General features: G+C 59.3%; 15 protein-coding genes across 16 annotated transcripts; 7 read left to right on the top strand and 8 right to left on the bottom strand.

The window, feature by feature from the left end:
• The first annotated feature begins 42 nt into the window (after positions 1–42).
• Positions 43–1,270, top strand: SDRG_05621 (hypothetical protein). The gene is made up of 4 exons (XM_008611347.1): positions 43–173; positions 220–361; positions 403–898; positions 948–1,270. Exons 2-4 carry the CDS (start codon positions 227–229, stop codon positions 1,133–1,135), a joined length of 819 nt encoding a protein of 272 aa, XP_008609569.1. The 5' UTR covers positions 43–173; positions 220–226; the 3' UTR covers positions 1,136–1,270.
• Positions 1,271–1,739: 469 nt separating this feature from the next.
• On the top strand, positions 1,740–3,866 carry SDRG_05620. Of its 2 annotated transcripts, none has more exons than XM_008611345.1 (8): positions 1,740–1,793; positions 1,871–2,485; positions 2,541–2,696; positions 2,746–2,759; positions 2,806–2,947; positions 2,993–3,040; positions 3,089–3,196; positions 3,250–3,866. In XM_008611345.1, the coding sequence occupies exons 1-8, from the start codon at positions 1,787–1,789 to the stop codon at positions 3,798–3,800; spliced, it is 1,641 nt and encodes a 546-aa protein (XP_008609567.1). In that variant the 5' UTR covers positions 1,740–1,786; the 3' UTR covers positions 3,801–3,866. The 2 variants fall into 2 exon arrangements, with proteins under 2 accessions (XP_008609567.1, XP_008609568.1); XM_008611346.1 differs by having other exon boundaries at positions 1,853–2,485.
• Positions 3,867–4,083: 217 nt separating this feature from the next.
• On the bottom strand, positions 4,084–7,495 carry SDRG_05619 (hypothetical protein). The gene is made up of 4 exons (XM_008611344.1): positions 6,383–7,495; positions 6,250–6,342; positions 6,120–6,206; positions 4,084–6,078 (listed from the first exon to the last, which is right to left on the bottom strand). Exons 1-4 carry the CDS (start codon positions 7,256–7,258, stop codon positions 4,201–4,203), a joined length of 2,934 nt encoding a protein of 977 aa, XP_008609566.1. The 5' UTR covers positions 7,259–7,495; the 3' UTR covers positions 4,084–4,200.
• Positions 7,496–7,566: 71 nt separating this feature from the next.
• On the bottom strand, positions 7,567–8,549 carry SDRG_05618 (hypothetical protein). Its single transcript, XM_008611343.1, has one exon. It carries the CDS (start codon positions 8,269–8,271, stop codon positions 7,657–7,659), a length of 615 nt encoding a protein of 204 aa, XP_008609565.1. The 5' UTR covers positions 8,272–8,549; the 3' UTR covers positions 7,567–7,656.
• Positions 8,473–9,930, top strand: SDRG_05617 (hypothetical protein). The gene is made up of 4 exons (XM_008611342.1): positions 8,473–9,034; positions 9,088–9,322; positions 9,366–9,585; positions 9,625–9,930. Exons 1-4 carry the CDS (start codon positions 8,668–8,670, stop codon positions 9,856–9,858), a joined length of 1,056 nt encoding a protein of 351 aa, XP_008609564.1. The 5' UTR covers positions 8,473–8,667; the 3' UTR covers positions 9,859–9,930.
• A 172-nt stretch (positions 9,931–10,102) lies between these two features.
• On the top strand, positions 10,103–12,327 carry SDRG_05616 (Atypical/ABC1 protein kinase). The gene is made up of 9 exons (XM_008611341.1): positions 10,103–10,239; positions 10,281–10,623; positions 10,665–10,946; positions 10,992–11,072; positions 11,129–11,353; positions 11,399–11,671; positions 11,728–11,828; positions 11,877–11,978; positions 12,023–12,327. The coding sequence occupies exons 1-9, from the start codon at positions 10,172–10,174 to the stop codon at positions 12,135–12,137; spliced, it is 1,590 nt and encodes a 529-aa protein (XP_008609563.1). The 5' UTR covers positions 10,103–10,171; the 3' UTR covers positions 12,138–12,327.
• A 582-nt stretch (positions 12,328–12,909) lies between these two features.
• SDRG_05615 (hypothetical protein) lies at positions 12,910–15,417 on the bottom strand. The gene is made up of 8 exons (XM_008611340.1): positions 14,910–15,417; positions 14,771–14,845; positions 14,465–14,728; positions 14,155–14,421; positions 13,991–14,101; positions 13,222–13,943; positions 13,074–13,177; positions 12,910–13,021 (listed from the first exon to the last, which is right to left on the bottom strand). Exons 1-8 carry the CDS (start codon positions 15,411–15,413, stop codon positions 12,921–12,923), a joined length of 2,148 nt encoding a protein of 715 aa, XP_008609562.1. The 5' UTR covers positions 15,414–15,417; the 3' UTR covers positions 12,910–12,920.
• A 611-nt stretch (positions 15,418–16,028) lies between these two features.
• On the top strand, positions 16,029–17,504 carry SDRG_05614 (hypothetical protein; the record flags this gene model as incomplete). The annotated part of the gene is made up of 5 exons (XM_008611339.1): positions 16,029–16,756; positions 16,807–16,924; positions 16,974–17,106; positions 17,152–17,210; positions 17,260–17,504. The coding sequence occupies 5 exons, from the start codon at positions 16,029–16,031 to the stop codon at positions 17,476–17,478; spliced, it is 1,257 nt and encodes a 418-aa protein (XP_008609561.1). The 3' UTR covers positions 17,479–17,504.
• A 29-nt stretch (positions 17,505–17,533) lies between these two features.
• On the bottom strand, positions 17,534–19,106 carry SDRG_05613 (hypothetical protein). Its single transcript, XM_008611338.1, has 9 exons — positions 18,806–19,106; positions 18,652–18,758; positions 18,418–18,602; positions 18,324–18,369; positions 18,165–18,248; positions 18,020–18,115; positions 17,869–17,973; positions 17,696–17,821; positions 17,534–17,649 (listed from the first exon to the last, which is right to left on the bottom strand). Exons 1-9 carry the CDS (start codon positions 19,083–19,085, stop codon positions 17,572–17,574), a joined length of 1,107 nt encoding a protein of 368 aa, XP_008609560.1. The 5' UTR covers positions 19,086–19,106; the 3' UTR covers positions 17,534–17,571.
• A 93-nt stretch (positions 19,107–19,199) lies between these two features.
• On the bottom strand, positions 19,200–21,178 carry SDRG_05612 (hypothetical protein). The gene is made up of 11 exons (XM_008611337.1): positions 21,095–21,178; positions 20,611–21,048; positions 20,357–20,568; positions 20,208–20,305; positions 20,007–20,164; positions 19,877–19,945; positions 19,793–19,824; positions 19,667–19,744; positions 19,536–19,611; positions 19,435–19,491; positions 19,200–19,383 (listed from the first exon to the last, which is right to left on the bottom strand). Exons 1-11 carry the CDS (start codon positions 21,167–21,169, stop codon positions 19,285–19,287), a joined length of 1,392 nt encoding a protein of 463 aa, XP_008609559.1. The 5' UTR covers positions 21,170–21,178; the 3' UTR covers positions 19,200–19,284.
• A 925-nt stretch (positions 21,179–22,103) lies between these two features.
• On the top strand, positions 22,104–22,754 carry SDRG_05611 (hypothetical protein; the record flags this gene model as incomplete). The annotated part of the gene is made up of 3 exons (XM_008611336.1): positions 22,104–22,515; positions 22,583–22,631; positions 22,676–22,754. The coding sequence occupies 3 exons, from the start codon at positions 22,104–22,106 to the stop codon at positions 22,752–22,754; spliced, it is 540 nt and encodes a 179-aa protein (XP_008609558.1).
• A 45-nt stretch (positions 22,755–22,799) lies between these two features.
• On the bottom strand, positions 22,800–23,543 carry SDRG_05610 (hypothetical protein). Its single transcript, XM_008611335.1, has one exon. The coding sequence runs from the start codon at positions 23,472–23,474 to the stop codon at positions 22,920–22,922; it is 555 nt and encodes a 184-aa protein (XP_008609557.1). The 5' UTR covers positions 23,475–23,543; the 3' UTR covers positions 22,800–22,919.
• A 210-nt stretch (positions 23,544–23,753) lies between these two features.
• Positions 23,754–26,143, top strand: SDRG_05609 (hypothetical protein; the record flags this gene model as incomplete). Its single annotated transcript, XM_008611334.1, has 3 exons — positions 23,754–24,147; positions 24,194–25,764; positions 25,817–26,143. 3 exons carry the CDS (start codon positions 23,754–23,756, stop codon positions 26,141–26,143), a joined length of 2,292 nt encoding a protein of 763 aa, XP_008609556.1.
• Positions 26,144–26,145: 2 nt separating this feature from the next.
• SDRG_05608 (hypothetical protein) lies at positions 26,146–26,607 on the bottom strand. Its single transcript, XM_008611333.1, has one exon. It carries the CDS (start codon positions 26,574–26,576, stop codon positions 26,211–26,213), a length of 366 nt encoding a protein of 121 aa, XP_008609555.1. The 5' UTR covers positions 26,577–26,607; the 3' UTR covers positions 26,146–26,210.
• A 330-nt stretch (positions 26,608–26,937) lies between these two features.
• Positions 26,938–27,819, bottom strand: SDRG_05607 (hypothetical protein). Its single transcript, XM_008611332.1, has one exon. It carries the CDS (start codon positions 27,448–27,450, stop codon positions 26,992–26,994), a length of 459 nt encoding a protein of 152 aa, XP_008609554.1. The 5' UTR covers positions 27,451–27,819; the 3' UTR covers positions 26,938–26,991.

Genomic DNA, 27,819 nt, shown 5'->3' with positions numbered 1-27,819 from the left:
GCTTGCCATTCGTGTCCTCTGTCCACATTTGAATTTTCCAGTCGCTGGGACACGACCCATTTGGCTCGCCCAGGTTCGACCAACCGCCAACCGTTCGGTTAGAAAGAGCCTGGAGATGGTACGTGACTCACGCTCGCCGGTCGCCATTTCACAAGCCGTCTCGGCCTTCGCCGGTACGCGGCCGCGCCGACGACGCCGACGCTCATGCGATGTTTGTAGCGGTAACATGTACGACTCGTTCAACTCGCCCCGGAACAACGCAGGCGGTCTCATGGACCAAGGCCAGTATGAGACGCTTCTCAGCGAAGTGTCCAAGGCCGTCGGGCAGTTCAATGGCATCATCCGCTCGATCGATCAAAAGGTAGTGATTGCGTCGTGCATCGTAGCTACATCATGACGTAGGTTTCGCTCTATGGCACGTCGCTGGACTCGCGCGCCAACCACGAGAAGCTCACGGAGCTCGTCGACAAGGGCAACAAGCTCGTGGGCAAGATCCAGAAGCGGCTCAAGCTGCTCACGGACGACGTCAAGAACAAGAGCGGCCCAAAGGCCAAGGCGCGTGCGACAGCCGTGAAGAAGCTCTCGTCCGACTTCAAATCGCAGCTCGAGCTCTTCCAAAAGAGCTGCGAGACAGTGGTCGCGGCCGAGACGCAGGCCGTCGACAACATTCGCCGGTCGTCGTCGTCGTTTGTGCAGCCCAAGGGCGAGACGAACGGCAACAACTTTTTCAACTACAACGAAGACCAGATTTACGCCCAGGCCCAAGTGACCACGTACGACGAAGACGACATGATGCGGCGCGAAGAAGACATTATCCACATCAACCACCAGCTCAAGGAGATCAACGCTGCATACAAGGAGATCGACGGCCTCGTCCAAGACCAAGGCGAAGTCATTGGTACGACTTGCATCCGTTGCGAAATGGATGCTGATGATGTTGATACTAGTCGAGATTACCGACAACATTGACAACGCCCATGAAAACGCTGAAGAGGGCTTGAACCAGGTCAAGCAAGCCGACATGCGGAAATCCTACTGCGTCTGCACGAAGCGCAAGATGATCTGCTATGGCGTGCTCGGCCTCATCCTCGTGCTGCTCGTCCTGACGTTGGTCCTCGCGCTCGGCAAGAGTTAAATGCTTGTGCGCTCCTCATGTACACACATTTTCCATCGTTTTTGTTGAAAAATCGCAAATATTTTGCAGGAAATAGAGGCGATATGACCAAGTAATCGACCGTTGACCGCCAATATGTACACTTTTGTCCCGTCATGTCTTGTGTCTTGTTCCGGGTGACGCACGGTTGCAGTTGAAGTGCAAGTTGGCGCGTTTTCGCAGGAGCCGATTCGGCAAAACATCAACATACTAACCTACTGCGTACCATGCAAAGCTGCGCTCGAGCGATGCATATCTATGGCATGGCCCAGGCGTGAAGCTGGGTGTGACGAGGCGTGACTGCGTGTGCGTGGCGGCAGCTCGGACGTGCCGAAAATAAAATCTGGTCGCGGCACATGCCGCCTCGTGTATCGGCGCGCTTCTCTGTTGGTTACCTGAACAGCAGCTTTGATTGGTCCAAAACATCGCAGGCGGCTGCGTTTGATTGGCCACTGCGCGGAATCTACTTCGAAATTCGGCACCAACTGCCTGGGCCTGTGAGAACACTTGGTGTTTGTATGGGCGGTGGCTCGAAGCGAAGTTGGGTGCAAAATATCGAAGGATTCCAAGTGTATTTATTTAAATACCATAATAAAAAGGTGGCCGAGATCCAAGACCGGCAGCAGCAGCAGCATGGCAGGTACGCCGTCGCGCCGACGCCATCGGAGGATCGCCGTCGATATCGCCGTGTCTGTCTAGTGACAGAGCAATGTGTAGTGTACAGCTGGGGACGCGGCGAAGACGGCCAGCTCGGGCTCGGCGATACCAGCGACCAGTACCGGCCCGTGCTCGTCGAGGCGCTCCGGGACAAGTGCGTCGTCCAGATCGCGTGCGGCAGCGGCCATACCGTCGTGCTCGATGAGAATGGCGATGTATATACGTGGGGCCGCGGCGACGACGGGCGGCTGGGCCATGGCGACAACGGATGGAAGTTTGTGCCACGCCTGGTCGAAGCGCTGCACGGAAAGCGCATCAAGCAGGTCACATGCGGCAGCTACCACACCGCCGCCGTGACCGTCACAGGGGAGCTATATACGTGGGGCGGCGGCATGTACGGCAAGCTCGGCCACGGCAACGAAAGCGGTCACTCGGTGCCGTACCTGGTCGATACGCTCTCCAACCACAAGGTCGACCAGGTTGCTTGCGGGTCGCGCCACACGGTCGTGCTCCTCGAGAACCGTGACGTGTACACATGGGGCGACAAGGAGAACGGCGTGAGCGGTCACGGTGATACGGACGGCCATCAGTACCTGCCCTGTGCAGTCGACGAGCTCAAGGACAAGTCCATCATGCAGATTGCCGCCTGCGGGTTTCACACGGCGGCGCTCAGCGGTACATACTATTTCTTCTGCGAGAGGTCGACGCTCATGTGCACCCGGTTGTCTAGAGGAGGGCGAGCTCTACACATTTGGCGAAGGCAAGTTTGGCCGGCTTGGTCACAACAGCGAGCGCAACCAGCTCGTCGCGCGCGTCGTCGAGACGCTGCACGGCAAGCGCATCAAGCAGGTCGCTTGCGGCGGCTTCCACACGGCTGCGGTCACTGGTAAACTTGACAGTTGCATCGACTGCTTGATCTCATACGTATGGTCTAGATACGGGCGAGATTGTACGACGTTGGCTGCGCTGCAGGATCCATCACATGCGCTGTCTAGTTTACATGGGGCGGCGGTGAGCACGGGCAGCTCGGCCACGGCGACAAGGTCAACAAGACGATCCCGTCGCTTGTCAAGCACCTTGCCGACAAGGTTGTTGTGCAAATCACGTGTGGCTGGAGCCATACCGTTGCGTTGACGGGTACGTCTGTGCCCACTAGTGTCGTTTACGTATATATATATGTAGAGAACGGCGAGGTCTATACGTGGGGCAACGGCGACCACGGCAAACTCGGTATGGCGTCTGGGACCCTACCCCTCGAAGCGACACGTTCCTGCGTAGGCCACAACGACCAAGTCAAAGTGACGTTGCCCAAGCTCGTCGAGACGCTTCAGTCCAAGCGCGTCGTTTCGATCGCGTCGTACAATGAACACACGGTCGCCCTTGTCGGTACCTTTTTGTATCAACTTGATACATTGCAACACTCGACTCGATGATATTAGATCCTGTCGCGATGCTTCGGCCGTCGCTGCTCACCTCGACGTACGCCGCCAACATGCGGTCGCTCATCGACCAGCCCGAGTTTGCCGACGTGGTGTTTCTCGTCGACGGCCGTCGCGTGCACGCCCACCGCGCGATCTTGGCCGCGCGCTCGGACCACTTTAAGGCCATGTTTAGCTCGGGCATGCGCGAGGCGCGCGAACTTGAAGTGCACGTCGAGACGATTCGCGCTGCGGTGTTTCTGCTCTTGCTCGAGTACATGTACAACGACACTGTCGACGTGCCGACGCCGGAACTCGCCATTGAGCTCTACGCGGCTGCCGACATGTATACGCTCGACCGCCTCAAGGGCTTGTGCGAGCTCGTCGTACAGAAAGGCCTCACCGTCGAGAACGCTGGCGTCCTCTTGAGTGCGGCCGACGAGCTCCACGCAGGGCGACTACGCGACCTCTGCATGCATTTCATCGTGCGCCACTTTGACACAGTCACCAAGACGGAGGGCTTCCAACTGCTTAGTCGCGAGCTTATTCTCGAGACACTCCAAAACCGATAAGCCATGTACGACAAATCTACTAATCTACTAATCTACTAATCTACGGTGCCGTCTTGTACGCTGTCGTTGACCTCGAGAGAAGAAGGCTAGCGTCCCACGGACGCCGTCACCACTAACTAGGAGGACAACTAACGTCAGGGATATGCGCTCCGTGCTGTCCCCGCCACACTCGCCGCATCACCGCTACACTGTCGAGTCGCCCACCCTAACCCTGCCCACCCCTACCCCAAGTACGTGCCATGCACGTTATGATGAAATAGGGTTCGGGCTCGCTTGGCGACGATGGTATTTTGACCAAGTGGACACGATTGTCTGCGTCCGTCAGTCACTAATGTTTTGCCTGTTATCGCGGACCGAGACCCTAACTACTCCTATCGCTACGGCACTGGACTTAGTCGTCCTACTCGTCGCCCTTCTTCTTGCGGCGGGGCGTCGACTTGGCCTGCTTCTGCAGCGCCAGCTTCTTGTTGATAAACTCGGTCGCAAACGCAGAGACCTTGGGCGTCGACCCGAGGTTGGCAGCCAGCGTCTCGCGGATCTCACCAGAGTCGTCCAGCGTCGCGCAGTACTGGATGAGCGTGAGGTCGTCGCTCGCGCCGAGCTTCTTGAGCTGCTTGCCGCACCACACCATGAGGTCGTCCGAGAGCCCGCCAAAGTCGTCGGCCGCCGATGGTTTCGCCTGGTTCTTGGCGTCAAAGTTCCAAAACGACGCGTCCACCGCCGGCGTCGCAGATGTTGGCTTGGGCGGCGTCGGGGCGACGCGCTTCGGGGCGGCCACGACCACGGGCGCCGCCCCCGTGACGACGCTGCTCCAGCGCGACGGCGCTTTGGGCTGGCCGTCGACCGCACTCGCCTTGAGCAACGCGAGACGCTCTTCCTCGGCCAAAATATCGCGCAGCGACTTCTTGGCCGTCTCCACCGGGGCCGGCGCGGCCTTCCATGCACTCGCGACCGGCTTCTTGGGCGACGGCTTCTTGGGCGACGGCTTCTTGGGCGACGGCTTCTTGGGCGACGCGGTGACGCCCAGCATCATCTTGAGCTGCGCGCCCATATCAGCAAGCTGCTCGTCGGCCGGCGCCTCGGACGGCGCGTCGTGCATCTGTTCGAGGCGGCGGCGCATGTCCTTTTGCTCTTCTTCCTGGATCTGCTTGAGCGACGAAGCCGCCGGGCTCTCGTTGCCCCAGCTCGTCGCCGTATTCGTCGGCGTCTCCGGCGACTTTTTCTTGGCCTTCTTGGCCGCCTTGGTCGCACTCGGCTTGGGCGACTCGACGTCGACCGGCTTCTTTGGCGACGGCGTCGGCTGCGGCGACAGAGGCTTGTGGCCCCACGCCGATGGCGCTTCGTGGGTAGCCCCGGGCGTCACGGGCTTCTCGACCGCCTCGTCGCGCGGCTTTTCGTCCGCGGCCGCCGACGGGTCAAAGATACCGAGCGCTGCGAGGATCCCCGTGCGCTGGCTCTGCTGCCACGCGGACGCGTCCATCGGCGGGTGCTGGAGGTGGTGCTGTTGCTGTTGCTGTTGGTGGAGGAGTTGCTGATGCTGGCGGAAGAGCAGTTGCTGGTGGTGCAATTGCTGCTGCTGTTGTTGCTGCTGCAACATCGCCATGCGCGCGTGCTCGTGCTGGAGGTGGTGCTGCTGCTGGAGGTGGTGCGCCTGGCTCAGTTCCATGCGCTGCATCTCGAGACGCATGCGCTCGTCGGCGAGGCGACGCTGCTCCAAGAGGCGCTGCTGCTGGAGCAAGTACTGCTGCTGCTCGAGCTGCTTTTGCTGCTGCAGCGCTTGCTGCCGGGCTTGTTCCTGCGCCTTGGCGGCCGCGAGCGCCTGGGCTTGCGCTTGGGCTTGGGCTTGGGCTTGGGCCTGCGCTTGCGGGTTGGGGCTCGGGAGCGAAGCGAATGGGATTTGGCCGTGGCGAAAGTGGTTGGCCAACGACGCAAACTCGCCTTCGTGGCCAAACCGAATCGGCAAATGCGGCTTAAAGTACCCGGCTTCAAACCATTCGCGCATCTCCGCCGACTTGAACGGGCCTTGCTGCAGTCCCTGCGGATCCAAGTAGAACCACGCATCGACGGGCGGCGAGACGTGGAGCGTGGGTGTGGCCGGCATGTTCCACGACATGCCCGCGAGGTCTGCGAGCGGATTCGCCGCCGTCAGCGACGGACTCGCCTCGTCATCGGCTTGCTCGTCGGCCTTGGCAGGCATGTCCCACATTGGCGGCTCTTCGTCCTCTTCGACGCTGTCCTCAAACTGCCCGTCGCTTTCGAGAGACACCTGCGCCTTGAACTAGATAATCATGAGACGTGCAATGCTGTTGTGTTGCGTACTTCGGGGCGCGTCGTGCCGTTCAGTCGATGCATCTCGTCCATCTCGACACGGAATTGCTCGGCCGCATGCGCAAAGTCGGACAGTCCCTATGCAAGAGATCGGCATGTAGCACCGTGGGCACCGCGGTACCATATCGAGCGTGTCGCCGCCCGTGTCCACGTCATCCCACAAGTCGTTCTCCTTTTCAATCTTGGCGCCGCGCTCCCAATGGTCGTCGCCCTTCTGCAGACGAGATGAGATGCGCGGCCAGATGCGTATGTACCTTGTCGCCCCATTGTCGGCCATCGCGGTCCGTCAGGTCGTCCGATCCCCGGCGAGGGCCCTTCTCCGCGCCGTCTTCCATCGAGCTCGCGCGCCCACGCGTCGGGGCGCTGTTGCCGTTGGTACCCCGCGTGTTGTTGTTGCCATTGTTGTTGTTGTTGTTGTTGTTGGTGTTGTCGCCAGTCGCTCGCCCGCGGCCACGGCCCCGGTTCCGGTTGAGCGCCCACTGCTTGTAGATTTCTTCATAATCGAACGGGAGGTTGCCGACGGGCGGAAGCGCGTCCGGTGAAATGACGGGCGTGCCTTCCGGAAGGTCGGGCGGCGCCGTGCTCACGACGTGCAGTGCAAGGAGCTCTTCGCGCGTGTACCGGAGCACCGAATCGTTGCTGCTGCTGGCACTGTTGTCGGCGGTCGTCCGGCTGGGTGCTTGTCTACCTTTGGCCTTGCGGCGGTCGTCGCCATTCGCCCTCTTCTCGCTGTCCTTGTTCCATGTTGGCAGGAAGCTCTCGGCAGCCGTCTCGCTCGGCCGCGCGCGGCCCTTCATGGCAAACATCGTCTTCGGACGCAAGTTCATGGACGCATCGTGGCCCGTGTCCGTGTCATGCGTCAGCTCCATCGCGTCGCTTTCTCGTTGCTCGTAGTCTCTCCGTCGGGGGGTCTTGCTAGATTTTTTGTTGTGGTTCTTTTTGTGGTTGCAGCTGAAACCATACAAAACCCAAGTGATTTCGCGACCTGCGGCTTTTAATGTTTCCTCGCCACGTATGTACTTTGACGGGCCGCGCCGACCGCGACCATTGACCAGGGCAGGCCGCCAAGCGCCACGACCGCCGGTCTCGTACGCCGCCATGGCCCTCGGCGCGCGCGCGACCCTCGGCATTGAAGCCACAGCGCGCGTTTCTCGGTCACCTCATAGTACCGGCAAGCGGCGCGGTGCTTCGTCAGCAGCTTTCGCTCGCCGAATCCAGCTGCGCGTGATGGTCTGCTTGAAGCCCACTGCAAATGCGATAACCATGGGCTCGTCGTCGTTCGCCAAAGGCGCGTGGCAGGCGGCGCGAGCAATGTTTGCGCTGGCGAAGCGTGGTCGCCGGCTTGTCGCACCGTGTGGGCGATGTGCTGCGTCTCTACCAACGGCCGCAGAGAGAGGCGTCGTCCAACGCAGGCGCGTAGTAGCGCGACACACCCAAAGACAAGGCAATCGACAACCTTACATTACAACTGGAGGATGACGGCGACGACAACAACATCATTGGACCGTCCGTAGTATGGACTGCAGGACTAGAGATCTTTGGCGTCTGACCCGTCCGTCGACAATGGCGCAAACGCCGTTGCGCTGCGCTGCTCGGGCAGTGGCGCTGGTGCTTCGGTCGAGGACGGTGTACACTTCATCTCCGCGAGCTCCGCCGCCGTAAACGTATCGGGATGGCCTGGCGACGTCGGGTTGGGTCGCACGGGGAGGCCGACGCGCCACTCGCAGCACGGGTCGCCGAGCTCTTCACCGTTCGTGGCGCCGTCGCCGTCCGAGTCGAGCGCGCAAATGGCCGCGTTCCAGCGCCCGCCACCCCGCTCAAAGTCGATGCCAAACTGCGTTGGCTGGCCGCCGCCCACCTTGTTGACGTGCCCGACAGCTCCAAAGCCCTTGACGCTCAGGCCGTTCGGGATGCGCAGCCGGTACGTCGAGAACGCACTTGTCGTCGCGAGACTGAGCGCTACGACAAGCAGCGCTGTGCGCAGAGCTGCCATCTTCAACTTTAACGCAGGTTTTATTCCGGCGCACGCCGATTGGTCCGCGCAACGGTCGTCGTCGCCGGCTCCACGTGGCGAAAGGACGTGCTGGGAAGCTCGAAGGATACCGGAAGTCGTCCTCGCCACTCCCATTCGACGACGCACCATGCAAGCGAGCGCCGCCGCCCCCGCCACGTCACGCTGCAGTAGCACATCTAGAGAGAATGGTCATTTTCCGTGAATCAGCTTGGCCGACTGTTTAATGCGACGCAACTTGGCGGCCGGGTGCTTGCCCATGCGAGGGCTGCACGGGAGCTCGCTCCTTCCCACCATGTAATCCAGCGCGCACGCAGTGGTAGTGGCGGCAAGGCGGTATGCGAGGGCGTCTAGCGCTGGCGGGCGGCAAGGGGCGCGTCGCTTCCGTTGAAAATGGCGTGCGATTAGCCAGACTTTCGAAAGCGCCCGGATCCGGTTACGCTGCTTGAAGATGATCGCTCGAATTTTGTTCGATTGTCGGATCGAAGAAGCCAAGGCCGAGCTCATTTCCGCGTCTGCCACCCGCCGATGTTCTTCTGGCGCCCGTCGTTGTCGTCGCCGCCGCCGCCGGCCAAGGAGAGCGCGCTCGTCGAGCTGCCCATCGAGCTCCTCGCCAAGGTCCTTCTCTACTTGAATCATGTCGAGGCCCACCGGCTCGAAGCGACGCATTCCAAGTTCCGAGCGCAAGTCGAAGGCTTCAACTGCTGGAAGGCCGACGCCGTGCTGAGCGTCGCCTTTGACAAGGCCAAGTGGTTCCAATACGTCGCGGGCCTCCATGGCCCGATGCCATCGCACCTCAACCGCCGGCAGTACCCGTGGAAGCGCCTTGCATGCCTCGCGTCGCTCGCGACCACTGCCAAGTTTGGCCAGACCGAGCTCATTCTCGATGTCATTAGTACGCCGACGTGTGCCATGGATAGCGCTTCTGACATGACGTATTTCGTATAGAGTACTCGTCGGCCGATCGGGACAGCGAAGCCCCGGCCAACACGCTCAAGCCGTCCAAGTGCTTGCGCGAGATCCAGCGCTACGAGCGCTCGGAAGAGCTCTTGCTGCCGTACAATTTGCAGGAACTGCCAACGTTCACCATGTTTCGGCTCCTCACGCGACGCAACTCGTCGCTCGGCGAGACGATTCAAATGCTGTGCGGCTGCTCATCGGGCAACTCGTGCTACTGGAGCAGGTACTACTTTGCCTTTATGAGTGTACTAAGATGGGATGCGTAGTGCGGCGTCGACCGATCCGCATGCGACCGACTCGATCTACTACCGCATGCGCGGACCGTGCGTCGTACAATCGATCGAGGTCGTGCCCTACCGCGTATTTTGGCACCCGGGTGCACCCACGTACGGTCCGCGCCAAGTGTCTTTTTCGTTCTTTGCCGACGTGGCCGACACCGAGCCATTTTATACGACGCCCGCCTATGACGTCCGCAACGAAATGACGGTACGCTTTGACAAAGACGAAGCTGGACATTGTGCGTAGAGCCAAGTGTTTGCGCTACCCCATCGGGTCGTGCTGCAAGGTGGCTACTTTGGCGTGAACCTCCTCGGACGCCAGCAAGCCCAGACGTTTGACATTCCCGTATGGATGCAGCAGCCGGGCCCGGCGGACCTCGAAGCAAATTTGCCCAAGTATTACTGTTGCCTCAGTAAAGTGAGTGCCAAGGGCGTTTTCATGGACCGTGCGCCGGCGACAGCAGCGCTTGCCATGCCGTAGACGTCATCTTCTTTTGCGTGTGCATGAACCTTGCGTTTAACCCATGATAACATCGTATCCCGTCACCTTACATCGACGCACTTCGGACAGTAGGACACTGCACGGCGCGAGTGGACAGCGTCCGAGCGGACGGTCGGCTTCCGTCGGACGGCGTTCGACGTCGTCCTTTCTGCGTCTGGCTCGCTCAGCTCGCTCATGCATCGATGCCATTGGCTGTTCTAAGTTTATATCTCGTCGTTGATTGGCCAACGCAGATTGCACTTTGATTTGCGTCTTGTATGGAAGCCCACTGAGTTCATTCCGATTCGAAAAGATGCAAACCACCGCCCGGCGCCTTGGCGCGCTCGGACTCGTCCTCGTCGGTGGCGACTACGCGTCCGAGTAGGACAATTCGAGGCCGTATGGAGCTAACGCGTATGTAGCCATGTGCCATCGCGCGCCGGTCGCGTCGCCTACGCGGGCGCGTCGACGTTTGTCGACTTCAAGCTTCACGTGCCCAAGAAGCCTGCGACGACCGCCACCGAGTCTGACTTTGGCCCACCGTCGTCCATTGACGCCAAAGACCCGGCCATGGTCGCGTACAAGAGCGCGCTGCAAGCGTTCAATTTGCGCACGGCGGAGCGACTGCTGCACTTGTGCTTGACGAACGGCGGTGTGTTTACCAAGATGGGCCAGCAAATTGCATCGATGAACCACGGCCTGCCCACCGAGTACACGTCGACGTTGAGCCAGCTTCAAGACCAAGCACGGCCCGTATCCGGCGCGGTAGGCGATCGTGCTGGCGACGGTGCGAGATGTGTGCGTAGGAAGCCAAAGCGGCCGTCGCCGCCGAGCTCGGCGCGCCGATCGATAAACTGTTTTTCGAATTTGACGAAAACCCGATCGCAGCGGCGTCGCTCGCGCAGGTGCACCGCGCGGTGACCAAGGACGGCGTCGAGGTCGCAGTCAAGGTGCAGTACCCGGCGCTCGCCGTGCAGATGGGCTCGGACCTCTGGAGCGTCGCGCAAGCCATTCGCGCCATGAACTACACGTGGGACATTGACATGTCGTGGCTCGTACCCGAGATGGAAACAGCGCTATATGCCGAGGTCCACATCTCTCCGTCAATATTCAGGCGTTGACATTTGGTCTAGTTGAACTTTGACGCGGAGAAGCAAAACAGCCGCAAGATTGCGCATTTGTTTCAAAACAACCCGTTTGTGTACATTCCCAAGGTACAGATATTGTCTTTGTATCAAGTTGATAGTTGAAGCTGATACAGTTTCGCTAGGTGCTCGATAACTACAGCACGACGCGCGTGCTGACGATGGAGTTTATGCGCGGGGCCAAAGTCACCGACACGGACGCGATCGAGCGCATGCACCTCCGTCCGCTCGTCGTCGCCAAGCACGTCTCGTCGCTCTTTGCCGAGATGCTCTTTTGCTCGGGCTTCGTGCACTGCGACCCGCACCCGGGCAACCTCTTTGTCCGCCCGCACCCGACGCTGCCGAATGAGGTCGTATAACGACTAGAGTGTTCGTACTAACTCTTATTGGTGCAGGCGCAAATCATCCTCCTCGACCATGGCCTCTACCGGCAGCTCGATGAGACCTTTCGCATCACCTTCTGCGAACTGTGGAAGGGACTGTTGCTGCGTGACGCAGCGCTCGTCGACGCGTGCAGCGACAAATTTGGCATCAAGCAGTATGCCAAGCTGCTCCCGCTCATCTTTACGTACCGCGGCATGCACAGCAACAACAAACTCGCGGGTCAAATCTCGGCGGCCGACCGCGCTGCGATCGTCGAAGATCTCAAGGCGCTTGAGCGCGGCGACGTACGTCCTTGGATGATAGACGATGAAGGATATCGTGTTGATATTTTGATACTTAGGTGACGGCGTTTCTCGAGACGCTGCCGCGCGACATGCTCTTTGTGCTGCGCTCGACCAACTTGACGCGTTCGCTCAACAAGGAGCTCGGCGGCTCGTCGCGGTACGAAACAAGTTAAGAAGGAAGCGTCTTCACGTCGCGTGATTGTAGCCAACGCTTCCACGTCTTTGGCAAGTACGCCATGAAAGGCCTCGTCCAGGACCACGCGCAACGCGACGCGGTGGCCCCCATGACATGGCGCGAGACGCTCTGGTGCGTGCATCTAAAAAAACGCAGTTGTGAACCAACAAACGCAGGTTTCAGTACGAGTATGCCAACTTGAAGCTGCGCCTGCGACTCATTGACACTGCGATGGGGCTCTACCAGCGCTACTACGGCATCGACGTCGGGCCCGACAAGGCCACGGGGTAGTGTGTGCCGTAAACTCTGTCGCCGCCCAAGCAGCACAAGGAGCGAGTTCAAAAGAGCTACTACAGTAGTGAGTTGTACTAACTTTACGGCTACGGATCGTGCGAGTGACGACGCGGTGAGAGCTCGGAGGGGCGCCGGGGTGACCGTGGCGACGGCGCGCCTCCGATGAGCGCCACGGGCTTGTGAGGTACGAGGGCCGCGAGTGGCTTGTCCGCATCGCGCAGCTCTGGGGCCTTGGTGCGTACTGGCAGCGCGGGCAGGACCGTCGTGCTTGGCACGGGCTCTTCCGCCAGCCATGTGCTAGGAATTTAAAGGGAAATGAGGACTTGGTCGTGTGGACTACCGCTTCTTTGGCGACGACGAGCTCTCTGTGATCGGCTGGAGCTTGGAGGTGTGGTTGCCCTTGGTCGGTTTGAGTCGCGCTGTCGCATTGGTCGTATTGGCGAGAACGGCCACGGACGTTTTTCGCTGTTTGATGAGGTACTTGTGCGGGGCGGCTTCAAGGAAGCTCTGAAGCTGACTTCGAAGCTCCCGAAAGTCCACGGGCAGCGCTGCAAAGTACAAGGCGCCTTGGGCCATGCACTACGCGGTGATACGAACGACGAGCAATCCAAGTCAGCGCGTACGGCCTCCGACATGCGCTGCGTGAGCGCCGGATCGGCTTCGTCGCCGCCAACGACGATAACCGGTCGACGATAGACAGTGCGGTAGAGCGCGAGCTTGGCCAGCGCGTCGTCCATGTTGCGTCCCGCGACGTAGCACACCTAGATCGTTAGAAAACTATCAAGTTGATACTTGGCGGGGACGACGCACGAGATCAATCTTTTTGGAGGACGTTGAGGCGAGGAGAGCGATGGCCTCGGCCTCACCCGGCGCTTGCACCACTGATGAAAATAGGAAATGATTGTGGGATATGGGAAAGTAGTGAGGACGCACTGTCCGTGAGGCCGAGCAAGTGAATGTACCGGCCGATCGCGTTGACGCCGTCGGTGGCGCTGCCCGTCACGAGAACCTCGGCCACGTGGGGCGGCTCAGCCACCCTAATGCACGTTTTCGTAGTAGTATTGTAGAGAGCGCAACGAACAGCATCTTTTTCTTGGTTGCTTGGATGATGTTTTTCAACAGCTTGCGCTCCTCGCGGACGATGGCGATGCCAGTGCGTTTGTACTCTTCGCTCGGCAGTGCTTCTGAGACCTCAACGACCGTCTCGTCCATGAAGGCGTCCGTGACGACAGCCGACACCTCGTCAAGGCTTGGCGCTGGCACAAGCTCCTCGATCGCGCGGACGTCGGGCACAACTACTTCTGGCGCAAGCGATACGGGTGTAGGCCCTCGAAATGGCGCAGACTCGGGCGAAACTGGTCGTCGGGGTGTTTCGATCTCGAGCTCAAAGCTCGGCGCCTCGATGATTGCCGGCTCGGGGGTGGGGGTCCTCGGTTCAATATGGACTACGGGAGGGGTCACTGTTCGGCGGGGGGGCGACGGCGTTGCCCGCGGTGGGGGTGTGACGGGCTTGGCAATCACGGGCGACGTAAGAGTACTTTGCTTTGTCGGGGTCGTAGGTCGTGGTGGTGTCGGGACGCGTGGTGGGTCCCGTGGTTTGGGGGGTGACTCTTCCAAAGGCGTCACAAGGACTTGGAAGGCCGTGTCGTCGGCAGTGAACGGCTTGGCGTCTGCGACGGGCGAGAATGACGGCTCGTCCTTTTGAATGAACGGTGCGACAATCGCATCGGTGCTTTTTTGAATCCACGCTTTTGCCTTTTCCACCGTCTTGGCGCCACTCGTCTCGATCACGTCGGCGTAGTACTGTAGTTAATTAGTTGCTCGCCCCACAGAATGCGATTATATGCCACCTCATTGTACGTGGCTTCGACTTGATGCGGCGGAACGTCGTCGAGGCCGTGCTTGTCGAGCTCACGCCGAATGCGCTCCAGCTCCAAGCGCGCCGTCTTTTGAATTTCCACCTATAAGATATGTTATGAGTTGCATAGCGTTTGTATCGACAATATTGGTGTACCCCTGTCTTGACGCAAAAGAGGTCGAACAGCTGGAGGTATTTTTCCGTCATGTTGCTGTCCGAGAGCATGCTGTCGGTGACCCCAAACTTGTGGAGCTCGGCTATGATGTTGTGCTTGAGCGTCTGCTGCGTTGTCGAGATGCCTTGGGCGCGAATGAAAACCGCGCGGATGCAGTCGATGGCTGCCGCGTCCGCGTCCACCAAGCCTTGCAGCGAGTCGAGACTGTTGACGTCGCCTGCCGTGACACGCGTGATGAGCTCCAGAATCTAAGCAATAAAAAAGTGATATACGGCAGACAATGGGGCGTACTTCAAAGAGCTCGGCGCCGAGGCGCTGGGTCGAGAGGTTGTTGTGTTCAATGTACTGCTGTCGAAGCTTCTCGACGTCGACGACATCGGCCTCTGCGAGGTCTCCGATCGTTTGGATCTTGGGTTTCACAAACTTTGCTATGTGGTTGAACGCACTCACGGCGGCCAATGGCACGCCGCTGGCAATGAGCTGCGCGGCGGACTTGGAGGCATCGGCGACGGCCACGCGCAAGACGCTGCCGTCAAAGAAGACCACTGTTCGAATCTACATAACCATCGATGAATCGCTTGCGTATGACGATTGTACCGTGATGCGCTCGTAGAGCAAGTGGAGAAACTGCACATACGTGGCTTCTTCTACGTCGCACGTCCAGAGGTCCACCTACGCACAGACGACACTATTGTCATTCACTCTACAGAACGACCCTAACCACAAAACAACGTACCAGTTCGAAGAACGCGTCGATAAACATGATGGCGTCCATGGCATTTTTGCCCTTCGAGTCGCTCGTCCAGTCCTTGCCGATTTGGTCGAGCGCTTCGTAAATGTCAAAATCGCGTGGCCGAAGCACCTTGAAGACGAGCAGCATCGCTTCCGCGTACTCGGTCTTGGTGATGACTTCGTCGCCAATGACGTGGAGCTTGGGGAAGATTTGCCAAAAGCGCATGATACCTTGCACGACGCGCGGCGCGCGGCGCAGCTGCCGTCGCTTGGACAAGCCAATGCCGTCGTCAAAGTCGGTCGTGCCCTGTAAATGGAACGGAATCGGCAGCTCCGTCTCGAGCTCGTGCTCAAACTGGGCCGACGACGGCGGCACCGCGCCTATCGCTGCGAGGTCGGCAAAGACCTCGACTGCCGTGTCGCCCGAGTTGTCGACGTCGGGAAGCGACTCGACGCGCCGACCGAGTTGCTTGAGCAGCGTGGCATCACGCGAGATGTCGACGGGCATTCCCGCGCCACGAACGGTTTCCACCCCGCGAAACCGGCGAGTAGACGGGACATCTTCGGACACGAAAGAAGACAGAGTGTCGTATTTCAAGTGGCTGAGGTATGCAGCCCGACGCGCTCGAACCATGCTGCTGGTCATAGCGTCAAGACCGCCACGCCGCCAGCTAGACGATGCCAACCGTCGACGACCATGAACGACTACAATACCCGAGGTCACTACGCCAGACCTACATGTATGAGCCCGTAGTCCAACAAAGCCCAAGAAGGGCCTGGCGAATCGATCAAGAGCTGTCTCAGCATCTTCAAGAAGGTAAATGATGCGTGCAACAACACGTCGACCGACTCCGGTGTCGCCACCGTTTCGGCAGGTCATCCAGTAGCATCCTGCTTCTATACTAGCCGGGTGATCAGAGTCTACTACGAGCGTCGGACAGCGTATACTCGCAATGGCACCGATGGCTTGGCCGTGGGGAGCATGCATGTGTGGGCTGAGGTCCTGGGGGCAATGTTGCGTGCGAATAGCCTCAAGGCGCCGCGCGCGGTGATTGGCCAAAATGCGGCCAGGCTGTCCGTCGAGCAAACTGCAATTTCATTTTTCGTGGTCGCCAACTTCTCGATGCTTCGCCACGCGCTGCTCAAGACCGCGGCCGCTCGCCGCCATGCGCCGGCCCGCTCCATGAGCCTCTTCTCCAAGTTCACGGAGCAGGTCAAGGAAGAGCTCGCCAAGCTCGAGAAGAACGAAGCGGTGCAGGAGGTCGTCAAGGAAACCGCAGACAAGTCCAAGGAAGCCCGTGACGAGTTCGAGAAGCGGGCCAAGGAGAAGCGCGAGGCCTTTGAGGCCGCGATGCGTGAGGTGCGCGAGCAAGCGGCTGCCGAGGCCGGCAAGAGCGAGTATGTCAAGGAGGCCAAGTCCAAGTTTTTCGACCCGCTCAACTCGGCGACGTCCAAGGTGCTTGGCGACACGTCGGGCGCCAAGGAGACGCTGGTCGAAACCTTCTTCGAGGTCTTTGGCGCCGGCAAGAAGAAGTCGGTCGAAGAGACGCTCACGTCGTCGCTCTCGGAGAAGAAGGTCACCAAGCCCGTGACCGACGACGACGAAGAGGAGGCTGCGCCGTACAGTGGCCCGACGGCCATGGTGCTCGTCAAGGGCGAGCAGACCGCGTGGGACCGTATCGGCGCGCGCCTCAAGGAAACACCGATCATCCAGGGCCTTCTCGAGGCCGCGCGTCTCGCCGCCAAGACCAAGGCCGGCCAGACCGTCGGGTCGGGCGCCAAGGTCGCCAAGGACAAGATTGGGGACGCCACCGAAGACGTGCGCGAGTACTGGGAGACGAGCCAGAACCCGTACGTCCCTCTGTCATCCTTCTACAAGTTGCTTATACGGTATGCATCAGGTGGGTCTACCGGCTCTCGTCGATCTACGATGGCCTCTTTGGCGAGACGGCCGAAAGCATTGCGATCCGCGAGATCCGCCGCGCCGACCCGTCGTTCAACGTCGAAGAGTGGAAGGACGTACGCGACTTGCATGTGTCACGATGCCAGCTCCTCATGCGGTTGGTAGAACGTGGCCGAGGCGGTCGTGCCGTTCGTGCTCGATGCGTTCCTCAAGGGCAACAGCCGCGACCTGAAAAAGTGGATGGGCGAAGCTGCGTACAGCACTGTCAACATGGCGATCCGCGAGCGCAAGACGGACGGTACGTCGCGTTGCCCGTCCTCGACCGTTTACTATCGTGGCATAGGCTTGGTCGTCGACCCGAACGTGCTCGCGATTCGCGATGTCACGGTCATCGCACTCTCGGTACGCCCTTGCTGACACCAACCGAATGCCCTCGACGTGCTTTGTGCAGGCTGAGGACAAGCAGGCGCCGGTCATTGGCCTCCAGCTCATGGCGCAGCAGATCCACTGCATTCGGAACCGCGAAGGCGAGATCATCGAAGGCGCCGAAGACGAGATCAAGGCCAACTTTTACGTGTTTGCGTTCCGCCGCGAGTACGACGAAGACGAGATGGCGCTGCGGTGGAAGATTGTCGAGTTTGGCGTCATTGGCTCGGTCCCGTACATTTAAACACGCCATAGTATCCAACGACAGCGACCACCAACATACAGATAGAGACACCCCCACCCCTATACACACTTTGTACTCGAAATACTCTTACGTTTAGTGGAAGAGCGCGGCGGCTGCGCGGGCGTTGGCGTCATCGTCGAGCACATCGGCGCCAAACACATACGCAGGCAGCTACGCAAGCGAGTCAGATCGACGTGGCATTGATAGCGCTGTGTACCTCGTCGGGCAAGACAAACGCCGGCGCGCACTCGTCATCGCCAAACGCAAAGGTCCCGAGCACGTCAAAGCGCAGGTTGAACTTTTGCTGCAGAAAGCTCTGGAGCTTCCGGGACGCGGTCAGCAGCTACGCGCCAAACGAACCATCGTCGTCGTCTCCTCAGTCGGGCGTACCTTGGGGTCGAGATTGTCGTCATGGAGGATCTCGAAAAGGGATGCGAGTGATGCTTGAAGAAAATTCTCTTGGGCGACTTCGTCTTGAAAAAATTCAGCGCCAACCTACGAGGAGCGTTAACGACGTGGTGTCATAACCTTAGACACATACTTGGTCGAGGTGGGTGTGCATGAGCTTGAGAAACGCGATGAAGAGGTCCGGCATCGACTCGACCGCAGCTTCGCTCGAGCAGAGCAGCCAGACCATCTATGTGCGGGCTAGGTTTACAAGTACTTGGAGCGAGATAGAGAGGCACCTGCTTCCACTGCGTGAGGGCGTCCAGCGACGAGATGAGGAGGAAGAGCACGAACGACAGCTGGAGCTCGCCGAGGAGTTCTTTCTACGCGATGACAAAATTGGGTTATTAGGAATAAGACAATAAGACAATATAACGAAACTAGATGGAATGACATACCCAGTCGTTGCTAAAGTGCTCGGCCAGTACGTGGTGGAGGTGCTCACTAGCAGTCGTATAAGGCCTCTTGTCCTCGCGATGAAGAGAGCGTCACCTCGAGTCGACATGAAACAGGGTGACTTCAGCGGCCGATCGCGACAGCGCCGGCTTCTTGAGCGGCGTGAACCGTGCGGTTTGCGCCGTGTTGGGAAAGTACGGCGTCAGCGTCGACGGTTCGTTGGTCGACATGACGTCCGGGTCGCCTGGCATGATGGTCGCGCCGAGCGTGATGCCGCAGCGCTAAGTACAACGTCGTCAACCATTGGTATTGATATAGGATGGAGCGTACGCGGAGCACGTTGGCCGAGATGTACTTGGAGAGGCGGCGCCATGTCTTGGCGTGCTTTTGCGGGTACGCGCCGAGGTTGCCATCGAGCTGGAAGCCGTGGACGGCGCCTAGTCGTATATCATAAGCTGGCATGTCGATGTCGTATCGCGCGCACGTGTGAGGTTCTCTGCGTCGCGCGCGTCCGTGAGTGGCAAGAGCTCTTCAGTCTCGTGCGACCACTTGCGCAGCGTGACGTCGCCGGCGTTCACATGGATGAAGAACCCTTGGCGGATCCCGTCTTGGTCGCCGCTGGAGGCGTAAAACACAAAGTGCAGCCCCGTCGGAAGGAGCTTGACGCCCTGGAAGCGCTCGGCGGTGCGAAAGGCCTCGTAGTCGACGCCAAACTCACTGCCGACCGGCACGTCCAAGCACACCAAGACGCCGACCTGCGCCATCGCTCAAATTTGACCTTCCAGCAGATATTGCTACATTTTATCCGGACGTACGGATAAAAGGACTTCAAATTTGGCGCCCCAATGCCAACAATGTGGTGTGCTGGCCAATGCAAGCACACGGAACGACTTGGACTTTGCTTCAGCTCAACAAGCATTTTATACACAGCGGTAGAGATTTGTTGCTAGGGAGACGTAGCGACTAGGCCATGGGCGCTTCCTTCTTCAAGCAGGCTCGGGCGAGTGCTTGGACCTCGGCCAGGACCGTCTTGATCGGGACGTTGGCGGCAAGCGCGAGCTTCTACGCACCTCAATGGTTGCACCATGTACGTACGCACACTATTGCGTCTACCTGGCAGTCGTCAAACTCTGGCTGGACGTTCACAGGCGCGCCGTTGAGATACCCCACCTACGCAGTACAATGAAGCTTGCTGTCAGCAGTTGCGATCCCACCTTGACCGAGGCCGGGCCATACAGCGAGGTGACCGTAAGGAACGACCGCTTGAGCACCGCTCGCTCCATCGTGCGCCTAGTGCAGTCGGCCAAGGCTAAGCGACGGTAGCAGTGATGGTACGACGTCGTACCGGCGAATGCCTAGGGTTGTGGTTTCGCAAAACAGCGTGTTGGAGAGCGCGTTGACGCCGTCAGGCTGGCAGAGCACGCTACCAAGTGTCGAGATAAGTCTTGACGCATCGACCGTGTGCGAGTACGAGAGAAGAATACCCGGTCGGTTCTTCTTCATCTGGTAAGAACTAGCATCAAAATCTGGAGCAACACATTGGTTAGAAGCACACCTGGATGGGCTGCCACCACACGTCCAGCGCCCCTTGTTCAAAGAGAAGCTCTTGGACGTGGCTTAGAATCTAAAAATCGAGCGTGTGATACCGTGTACCACAAATCTGGATGGAAAAATCGCACAACAACCTGCGGGTTCATGTCATCGAGGTTCGTCTCGAGGACGACAACGCTCTCGTCGTTGCTTGGGCTTGGCGTCGGACGACTCACTGGATGCGTCGCGTCACCAATGACGACGCGCACAATGTTGGCGTGGCCAGGAAAGTCCTTGGTGCCGGCGCCGCTCCCTGCGAAGGGTGATGGTTTGGTTGCCGGGTGGCTACCGCGTACCGTGCGTATGCGGGATGAACGCCGGTGGTGGGCCAAACGAGGTGGCCAGCGCCTTCATGAGACTCATGCCCGTCGGCGTCACGAGCTCTCCCGTTGCGCTAGAATAGCACGAAAAATGCCAAAACATAGAGGAAGCGACGAATTTGTACCCTTTGGGCGCCGGGATGACGGGGACGCCTTGCATGAGGTCGAGCGTCGCAGGCACGGGCACCGGCATGAGGCCGTGCATGCACTTGACAAAGCCGTTCGAGTACGGCAGCGGCGAGCAGTGCACCTCGTCGACGTGCAGAAGCTCGAGGGCGAGCACCGACCCGACCGTATCGATGATGCTGTCGATCGCACCGACTTCATGGAAATGCACCTACGCACGCTGTCAAGAAACAATGAAGACGATGGTGAGTACGTGGTCGACGCTGGTTCCATGGGCGCGGGCTTCGGCGCGCGCCAAGCACGCAAACACGTCCTTGCTCTTCTCTCGCACCCATGGCGAGAGTCCACTGGCGTCCAGCATCGCACAGATACTCGCCAAATTGCGCTCGTGGTCGTGGGCATGGTCGTGATCCTCGTCGTCATCATGGTCATGGTGATGCCCATGACCGTGGCTATGATCATGGTGGTGGTCATGATCATGGTGGTGGTCATGATCATGATCATGGTGGTGGTCACGGGGCGGGGTCCCTGGAGGTGCCGTCGGCGCGTGCTTGTGCACGGACGAGACATTGACTTTGGTGGCGGCGATGCGGCCCGTGCTCTTCCAGACGCGCTCGGTGGCGAGGCCCCACTCGCCGCGGATGGCAAAGATGGTCGCGAGGCCGGCCTCAATGTCGGCGATCGGGGCGCCCTAGCGCAGCCCCTCATGAGCTAACAAGGCAGCGAAGAAGACACACAGCATCGATGAGCGACGCGAGGATCATGTCGCCGGCGGCGCCGGCTGAGCAGTCGAAGTACGCAATCTTGGTCATGGCAAAAATCGAAGAGTGCACTTTGACCAATCAAAGCGACGTATCTTCCCGATCTTTTTCCGGATCGTGTTGAAGTTGCCAGATGCTCGTCTTCCTGACATCTTATTGTCTTATCGGCTATGCGACAATGAGATAATACTAGGTTTATAACCACACGCTGCAAGCCTTCTCGACTCTTCTGGAAACGGTGTTGGCTTGCATCGTATTTGCAGGTCTGGGGCACCATGGACAACGCTTCTTTGTGGGAAAACTCGAGTTGTAGTATAGCTATGTGATGGACTCGTACGCTTGTTTCTTGGTATCAAAGACGCATTATTCAACAATCGAATGATTTTTGACTTAGCCTCTGAACCGAAACAACCAGATGAGGAGTATCCAGAACGGCAGCCACACTGCGCTTGTAGTCGCGAGAGCTTTCGAGCCCAAGATCTGCGCAATCAACATAAAGCTGATTAGAGGCAGCGACGCTCCGTATTGCACAACTCGGGTCCACCGTGCGTGCGACCACATTCGGCAGAGGAGGAGGACTGCGGCGGCGTCGATCGTGACAGTGTCGTCGCCCGCAACACACCCGACGACACGCTTGGCTTGCGTCGCCGTTGTCAACACGCTTCTCTTGTGTCGCCGTTGTCAACACAATCTCGGGTGTCGTTGAGAAGCGCGAGGCGAGGATCTCAAGCTGGGATCCGATGGCGGCCAAGTGCCACGTAAACCCAACGAGGTCGCTGCACCAGCCGCCCGTCGCCTCAACCGTCGCAGGCTGCTTCAAGAAGGGGCTCGTGACTTCGATTAACTCACGTACTAGTATGCAGCGCACGGCACCGATGACGTGGCAGTCCCATACGCCGTCGCCAGTTACACAGCGCCAGTTGCATAACGACTGTCCGTCGTATATCCGGCGTGTACACTCGCTTCAAAGTGCCCACGCAATCGAATGCAGAGCCCGCTACCAATGAGCCCGATGACGCGTCCGCCGCTCAAGCTGCCTCCACGCGGTGGCCCCATGAGCCCGCCGCCGCCGTCGAGGCTGCCCGTCCCCGCGCCGCGGCCCACCGAGTGGCACGAGTCGCCAGCGCCTCTCATCGACATGTCGCAAACTGCATCCTGGCTGCGAGACGACGACGCGATTTTCGGGGCGTACGAAGCGCGCCAAGCTCCCTACAACTATCAAAGCGTCCAGCGCCCAGCGCCACCCAAGCCGGACAACGCAGCGCTCCATCGGCAGTGCGTCGATGCGATGGCCTTTTACGCCAAGCAAGTCGATGCGCGGCGCATGCAAATGGACAAACTCAAACTGTACGCGCCACGCAAGGCGTCCGAGGTCTTTCCCGTGGCTGCCTACGACAGTAGGCTGAATATGACGCCTCGGACGACGACGACGTCACCACCATCGTCGTCGTCGTCGCTACATAGTCTTTCTCCCGTCGATGCTAGCACACGAGACGCAGCGCCTGACGACGATGTATACTCGCATGTCCAACAAGTGCTTCGCTTTGAAGCACTTAGCCCGCCATCGTCGCCCATGACCGACTCGCCATCGATACCGGTTCCGAGTTCAACGGACGACACATCGCTTCGTCTCTAGTCCCGAGACCCACCTCGTTGTTTCAATGTATTTGTACATATTAGATGTAAAGGAATGACAATGTGTTGACGTTAGACTAGAAGACGGCAGTGCGTGTCGCATGGTATACCAAGTGGTGCTACACGGTGAATACGGACCCAGTGTGCTGCTGTGTGGCCCGCGTTGTTAAGGTGCAGGCACGTTAACCGTCCACGCGTGCGCCGTCGTTGGTTGGCCATTGACAGGCGGCGTGCATGCGAGATACGGTGTCATCGCATCGTTCTCTGGGACGCAACTCGGACACGGACGCACAAAGTTGCCGTTCATGTCGCGAAGCGCAACGCAGTTGTCACCGACGTCGACGCACGCAAAGCTCGTCTCTGGCGTTGACGCGTCGTTATAGGGTATGACGAGGTTTGTGAACGCCGATGGGTCGATGAGGATGCCAAAGTAGTTGGGAACGTCGTCGTGCAGCGCAAACGTCCCGGAACTTGTCGAGAGAACTGTCAAGCTCGTGGGCACGTCCGTCGCCAGCGCCAAGTAATTGTCCAAGCTCCAATACCCAAAGTCCGCAGCAAAGAGCGTGATGATGGCTCCGTCGACAAACGCGCTGCAGGGGCTTGGTGGTGGCAGCGGCGACGGCGTCAAGGACGGGGCCATGGACGGTACTTTGCCACACGCGCCACCGGCCGCAGCGAGTGTAAGGCTGGCTAGAAAGAGTGCAGCGAGCAAGGACGGCATGGCAAAAGCAGATATGTGCGGCTATAAGAACGTGGCGGACGAGATCCGCGAGGTGCCGGCACCTTCCGCACTGAGATTGATCGGCTACTCACGCAGCGTACTAATACCGGCGGGTCTGAGTACCTCTGCATACGGACTGAGTCGCCGGCATTGCAACAGGCCCCGTCGACCCGTGCCTGCCGCGCGACGATCTCCTCATGTCATGCTGGCAACAGCAGTGCAAGATATGGCTGGCGTCAGCCAATCAAGGCGACCATTCTATATTTTTCGACCAATCACATGACGCGCAATTCGTTTCCGTGGTTTGACTGCATGGCCCGTCGTCTCGCTCTCCTTTGGCTCGTGCTCGTCGGGCTCGCCGTCGCAGAGACGGATCAAGCATGCGCCTCGTCGCTCAACATCATCGTCCACGCGCAGGCCCACTCGTCGACAGACGTGCTCGTCATCGGCTCTGAAATGACCTGCGCTGGCTTCCAAGCCGCCTTTGTCGCCGACGGCCACCACGTACAGCTCATGTACCCCAGCAGCTACGGCGCGCTTCAAGATCGTGTGTGGGATATCGTCTTCATCGAGGGCTGGTTCCCCGCGATCACGGCCTTCATCCACGAGATCCGACGGGCCACACACGGGCACGCCCGTGTGTATTTCTACTGCTTGGACCCCGACTTTCCCGGTTGCCATTGACGCCCATGCCAATACCGTTGGCTTATGCACCGTAGGTCTCAGCACGTTGCAGATGCTGGACGTGGACGGCTTCTTTGTCAACAGCCACGACGCGCTGCAGCATCTATCCCCGTTTGCGGCCGTGACCGAGTACTTGCTCTTGGCCGCGACACCGCCGCCGCCAGCTCCAGCCTATAATCCGTACACCGCCATCCCTCCTGTCGTCTACGTCGGCAACGCCGTTGGCATCATGACCAAGCAGCATCTCGCATCCATGCTGCGAGAGGCGATTCCCTTTGGCCTTCGCATCTATGGCTACGCGTGGGAGATGCACCCCGAGTTTGCACCGTTCTGGGCCGGTGTCTTGCCAGCCGCCGACTTGTGGGACGTCTATCACGCGGCCAAAGTGGTTCTTGGCGCGACGATGGACGGGCAGCGCGCATCCGGCATGATCAACAACCGGGTCTTTGAGGCGCTCGCCGTCGGGCGCATCTTGATCAGCGATCACTCGTCGGCGCTCGAGGCCCTCGTCGGCGACCGTGTGCTCTACTACAAGGCGCCTGGCGACATGACGCGTCATTTGGCACAGCTCGTGACGACCGACTATGCATATTCCTACTCGCCAGACGACTTGGCGGCATATATACGCACCCACCACACGTACGCCCCGCGCGCAGCGTTCGTTCTCGCGACACACCGTCAGCTCTCACCGCGCGACAGCGACCGCATTCACAAACCCAAGCTCTTGGTCGTAATGGACGACATTTGGCTGGCGTCGCACTTGCTGAGTGCGCTGTTCGTACACGATGTGGTACTGCCGGCGCTGGCCACACTCGAGCGCCTCTTCCTTGTCCATATAAGCAGCGAGCTTTCGACATTCACGACAGCAGCGATGCAACCGCATGATCTCGTGCTGCTGCTCAGTGCGTACGACAGTGCCTTGGAGCGAACCTTCCGCTTCATGGCGCTGCCGTGCGCCAAGGGGCTCTTCCTCCTCGCGCCACTACGATACAACGACGGGTTTGAAAAGGAGGGCGCCTTGTATGACATTGTGTACTTTACGCAGCCCGATCAATTCGACCAAGTGCGGCGCGCCCGCACCAACGTCCAGAACGCCTTCGGATGGCCAGTAGCTATCGCGTCCGTGGAACCACCGTCCGTGCCGTGCGACGTGCTCATCGTTGGCGACTGGGACGACGATGAGCAGCGCCTGCTGCGTCTGTTCGGGGACCTCGACCAAGGTCTACGTATCACGGTGGTCGTGCCCGAGCGGCATGCCCACGACGCCCGTTATGCAATGACGCAGCTCGCGTCGATGGGCATACGCGTGGCCTACGCCGCCCCTGGCAACGACTCGCTGCATCGCCTTTTAGCGCGTCACGACTGCGATGCGATCTTCATTCCGGGGACCCAGGACGTCGGTGGCACCGACTATTTGCTCGCGATGGGACTTGCGCATGGGCATACGGTGCGTGTGCAGCCGGACAACGACCGACTCCAACGTCTCTTTCAGCGCTTGACAAGTACGGACCCGCCGACATGGGACGTGGCGCATGTGGCTTCGATGCTGGCCATTGGCAAGACGCGGCCGCTGGTCCTCGGCCGTGGCAACGCCAGCGTCTCGATGGTACCCCTTCCTCTTGTGCTACATGCGAGACGCATCTGTGTATGCGCTGTAGGTAGTCTCAGAGTCGTGCATGCATCACAGGGGTAGCGTCGACGTGTTCTTTGAGACCCACAACTTTGAGCCGCCGGCGGACGGCGTCGTGTGCTTGCTTATCGACGGCGCCGCCTACGGCTGCGTCCTCCACACTGGCATGCACTTTTACGTGCGCTTGCCGATCGGCTCGAGGAACGTGACGCTGCAGATGGCGCTGCGCAGTATCGTGTTTGACGATGTATTTGCGCGGTCGCCGCCGATCGTGCTGGCGGCGTCGCCCGAGCGCGCGCCGCTGGCGCCGCCGACTTCGACACGCTATGTGATCGACTTGGCCGATAGTACGTAGTAGTCAGAGATGTCGACGCCGTACAATAGGAATAGGCGTATTAAAAAGAGGCTGTCCCGCCATGTGCTTAGACGTCTTCTTCGTCGTAGCCGTCGTCGCCCGTGAACGAGCTCGAAAACTTGACGATCGCGCGGCCGATCGCGCCGATCCATGCGTCCTTCTTCTCTTCGCTCTCGGCGTGCATGTAGTACGTCGACTCGGGCGTCGCAATCTCAAAGCAGAAGCGCTTGTTGGTCTTCTCCTCGGCCGACTTGACCGTCAAGCACTCGGAGAGGTCGATCATGCCATGCGGCGCCTCGCCCTGCGCCCGGCAAAAGTAGAGCTTGTTACCCTTGAGCACGAAGTAGCGCGCTCGCCACTCCTTGAGCCACACGCTGCGCTTCGTGAGCTCGCCCTCAAAGTCGGGCTGCGCGAGGTCGGCCACTGCGTCCATCTCGTCACAAAGCAAATAAATTCGAAGCCGGCGTCAATTCTATGGAAAGCGGTCAGATGCTTGCTACAGTAGCGGTTTCTTGCTGATAAATCGATGGACCATACAATTTGAAAGGTATAAAAACACAGCACTCAATTACAGCCATCAATTGACCCATGGACGATATCGTGGTCTGAAGGAATACGGCGCGAGGAAGGATGCCTGCAGGCAGGCGGTGCGGATCCTGTCCTATCGCAATAGCTTCCAACACCAACTGCAAATGGCTGGGCTATCGTAACAAATTTGTTGTTGTGAAATACCCTTGGTCTTGCTGGACTACAGCGTTGCATTTCAGCAATGATCTGACCCTGTTCAAGGTTCATGCCGCTAACCATAACCGGCCCATACAAATGACAACATGTTTCAAACGTAACATCTAAATACACGCAACTTCAACTTGTTCCGGAATCGCCCACGGGCCGACGTACTGCGCGACAATGAGATCGAGAACGTCCATGGGCAGCTTGGTGCGCTGGAGCGCAGCGCGAGGGTCCTTGCAGATAGGACGCAGACAACGCCACGCCAAGTCGCAGAGTATGTGGTGGGCGCTGCGACCTTCGTTGCGCTTCTTCTCCCAGTAGGACAGCGTCGCGATCGTTCGTATCATGTCTTTGGCGAGCGGATCCTCGGCTGCTGCGTGGGCAGCTGCGTGCGCAAAGGTCGCGGCGACGGATGCAGCAATCATTGCACTCGTGCGTCCTTCCTTGTCTCTAAGGTCTGTGCGTGCACCGTGCGCGAGTAGAACAAGGACGACGTTCCAGCGACCAAAACTCGATGCGAGGTGCAGCGGCGTGTGTCCGTGGACGTTGACGGCATCGACGAGGGCTCCGTGCATTAGCAAAGTTGTTGCCGTCTCGGGCAAAGAGGTCAGGTGCAGTGGAGTGTTACCGGCCTTTGTTCTCGCGAGAACATTTGCGCCGTGTTGAAGAAGGCTCTTGGCTACTGCGGCAGAGGCGGATCGGTGCAGAGGCGTTGCGCCGTCGAGGCGCTTGCTGTGAACCGAAGCGCCGTGTGCCAGCAGCAGCAGCGCAATCTCGTACGATGATGTCAAATGGAGCGGCGTCGCATCGTCGTTGTCGAGGCAGTTAACGCGGACACCATGGCGGAGGAGTAGCGACGTCGACAGCGCGTCGTTGATTGCGGCAGATTGGTGCAAGAGCGTCTTGCCGGGCCGGCGGTACGAGTACTCGTTGACGTCGATCGT

Source organism: Saprolegnia diclina (genome assembly GCF_000281045.1).
Source record: "Saprolegnia diclina VS20 unplaced genomic scaffold supercont1.15, whole genome shotgun sequence".
Taxonomy (NCBI): Eukaryota; Oomycota; class Saprolegniomycetes; order Saprolegniales; family Saprolegniaceae; genus Saprolegnia; species Saprolegnia diclina.
Note: the sequence above shows the minus strand (reverse complement) of the source record. Positions and strands in the feature narration are given on the sequence as shown.

Bases quoted from the DNA above. Each gene is read 5' to 3' on its own strand.
- SDRG_05613 (XM_008611338.1), bottom strand. From the start codon at position 19,085: ATGGCGCAGGTCGGCGTCTTGGTGTGCTTGGACGTGCCGGTCGGCAGT. The intron at 18,759-18,805 runs GTGCGCGCGATA...ATATACGACTAG, and splicing joins CGACGCAGAGAACCTCACAC to GCGCCGTCCACGGCTTCCAG. The intron at 18,603-18,651 runs GTACGCTCCATC...CGTTGTACTTAG, and splicing joins TCTCGGCCAACGTGCTCCGC to CGCTGCGGCATCACGCTCGG.
- SDRG_05621 (XM_008611347.1), top strand. From the start codon at position 227: ATGTACGACTCGTTCAACTCGCCCCGGAACAACGCAGGCGGTCTCATG. The intron at 362-402 runs GTAGTGATTGCG...ATCATGACGTAG, and splicing joins TCCGCTCGATCGATCAAAAG to GTTTCGCTCTATGGCACGTC. The intron at 899-947 runs GTACGACTTGCA...TGTTGATACTAG, and splicing joins AGACCAAGGCGAAGTCATTG to TCGAGATTACCGACAACATT.
- SDRG_05612 (XM_008611337.1), bottom strand. From the start codon at position 21,169: ATGACCAAGATTGCGTACTTCGACTGCTCAGCCGGCGCCGCCGGCGAC. The intron at 20,165-20,207 runs GTACGCGGTAGC...CACCCTTCGCAG, and splicing joins GTTCATCCCGCATACGCACG to GGAGCGGCGCCGGCACCAAG. The intron at 19,745-19,792 runs GTACTCGCACAC...GACACTTGGTAG, and splicing joins CGACCGGGTATTCTTCTCTC to CGTGCTCTGCCAGCCTGACG.
- SDRG_05619 (XM_008611344.1), bottom strand. From the start codon at position 7,258: ATGCCGAGGGTCGCGCGCGCGCCGAGGGCCATGGCGGCGTACGAGACC. The intron at 6,207-6,249 runs GTACCGCGGTGC...TCTCTTGCATAG, and splicing joins GCGGCGACACGCTCGATATG to GGACTGTCCGACTTTGCGCA. The intron at 6,079-6,119 runs GTACGCAACACA...ATGATTATCTAG, and splicing joins ACGGCACGACGCGCCCCGAA to TTCAAGGCGCAGGTGTCTCT.
- SDRG_05618 (XM_008611343.1), bottom strand. From the start codon at position 8,271: ATGGTGCGTCGTCGAATGGGAGTGGCGAGGACGACTTCCGGTATCCTT.
- SDRG_05607 (XM_008611332.1), bottom strand. From the start codon at position 27,450: ATGCACGGAGCCCTCGTCGATGCCGTCAACGTCCACGGACACACGCCG.
- SDRG_05620 (XM_008611346.1), top strand. The intron at 2,948-2,992 runs GTACGTCTGTGC...ATATATATGTAG, and splicing joins CCATACCGTTGCGTTGACGG to AGAACGGCGAGGTCTATACG. The intron at 3,197-3,249 runs GTACCTTTTTGT...CGATGATATTAG, and splicing joins ACACACGGTCGCCCTTGTCG to ATCCTGTCGCGATGCTTCGG.
- SDRG_05615 (XM_008611340.1), bottom strand. From the start codon at position 15,413: ATGCCCGTCGACATCTCGCGTGATGCCACGCTGCTCAAGCAACTCGGT. The intron at 14,846-14,909 runs GTACGTTGTTTT...GTCTGTGCGTAG, and splicing joins TCGACGCGTTCTTCGAACTG to GTGGACCTCTGGACGTGCGA. The intron at 13,944-13,990 runs GTGGCATATAAT...AATTAACTACAG, and splicing joins TCGAAGCCACGTACAATGAG to TACTACGCCGACGTGATCGA.
- SDRG_05608 (XM_008611333.1), bottom strand. From the start codon at position 26,576: ATGGACGCAGTGGCCGACCTCGCGCAGCCCGACTTTGAGGGCGAGCTC.
- SDRG_05616 (XM_008611341.1), top strand. From the start codon at position 10,172: ATGCAAACCACCGCCCGGCGCCTTGGCGCGCTCGGACTCGTCCTCGTC. The intron at 10,624-10,664 runs GTAGGCGATCGT...ATGTGTGCGTAG, and splicing joins CACGGCCCGTATCCGGCGCG to GAAGCCAAAGCGGCCGTCGC. The intron at 11,073-11,128 runs GTACAGATATTG...CAGTTTCGCTAG, and splicing joins CGTTTGTGTACATTCCCAAG to GTGCTCGATAACTACAGCAC.
- SDRG_05617 (XM_008611342.1), top strand. From the start codon at position 8,668: ATGTTCTTCTGGCGCCCGTCGTTGTCGTCGCCGCCGCCGCCGGCCAAG. The intron at 9,035-9,087 runs GTACGCCGACGT...TATTTCGTATAG, and splicing joins GCTCATTCTCGATGTCATTA to AGTACTCGTCGGCCGATCGG. The intron at 9,586-9,624 runs GTACGCTTTGAC...CATTGTGCGTAG, and splicing joins ACGTCCGCAACGAAATGACG to AGCCAAGTGTTTGCGCTACC.
- SDRG_05610 (XM_008611335.1), bottom strand. From the start codon at position 23,474: ATGCCGTCCTTGCTCGCTGCACTCTTTCTAGCCAGCCTTACACTCGCT.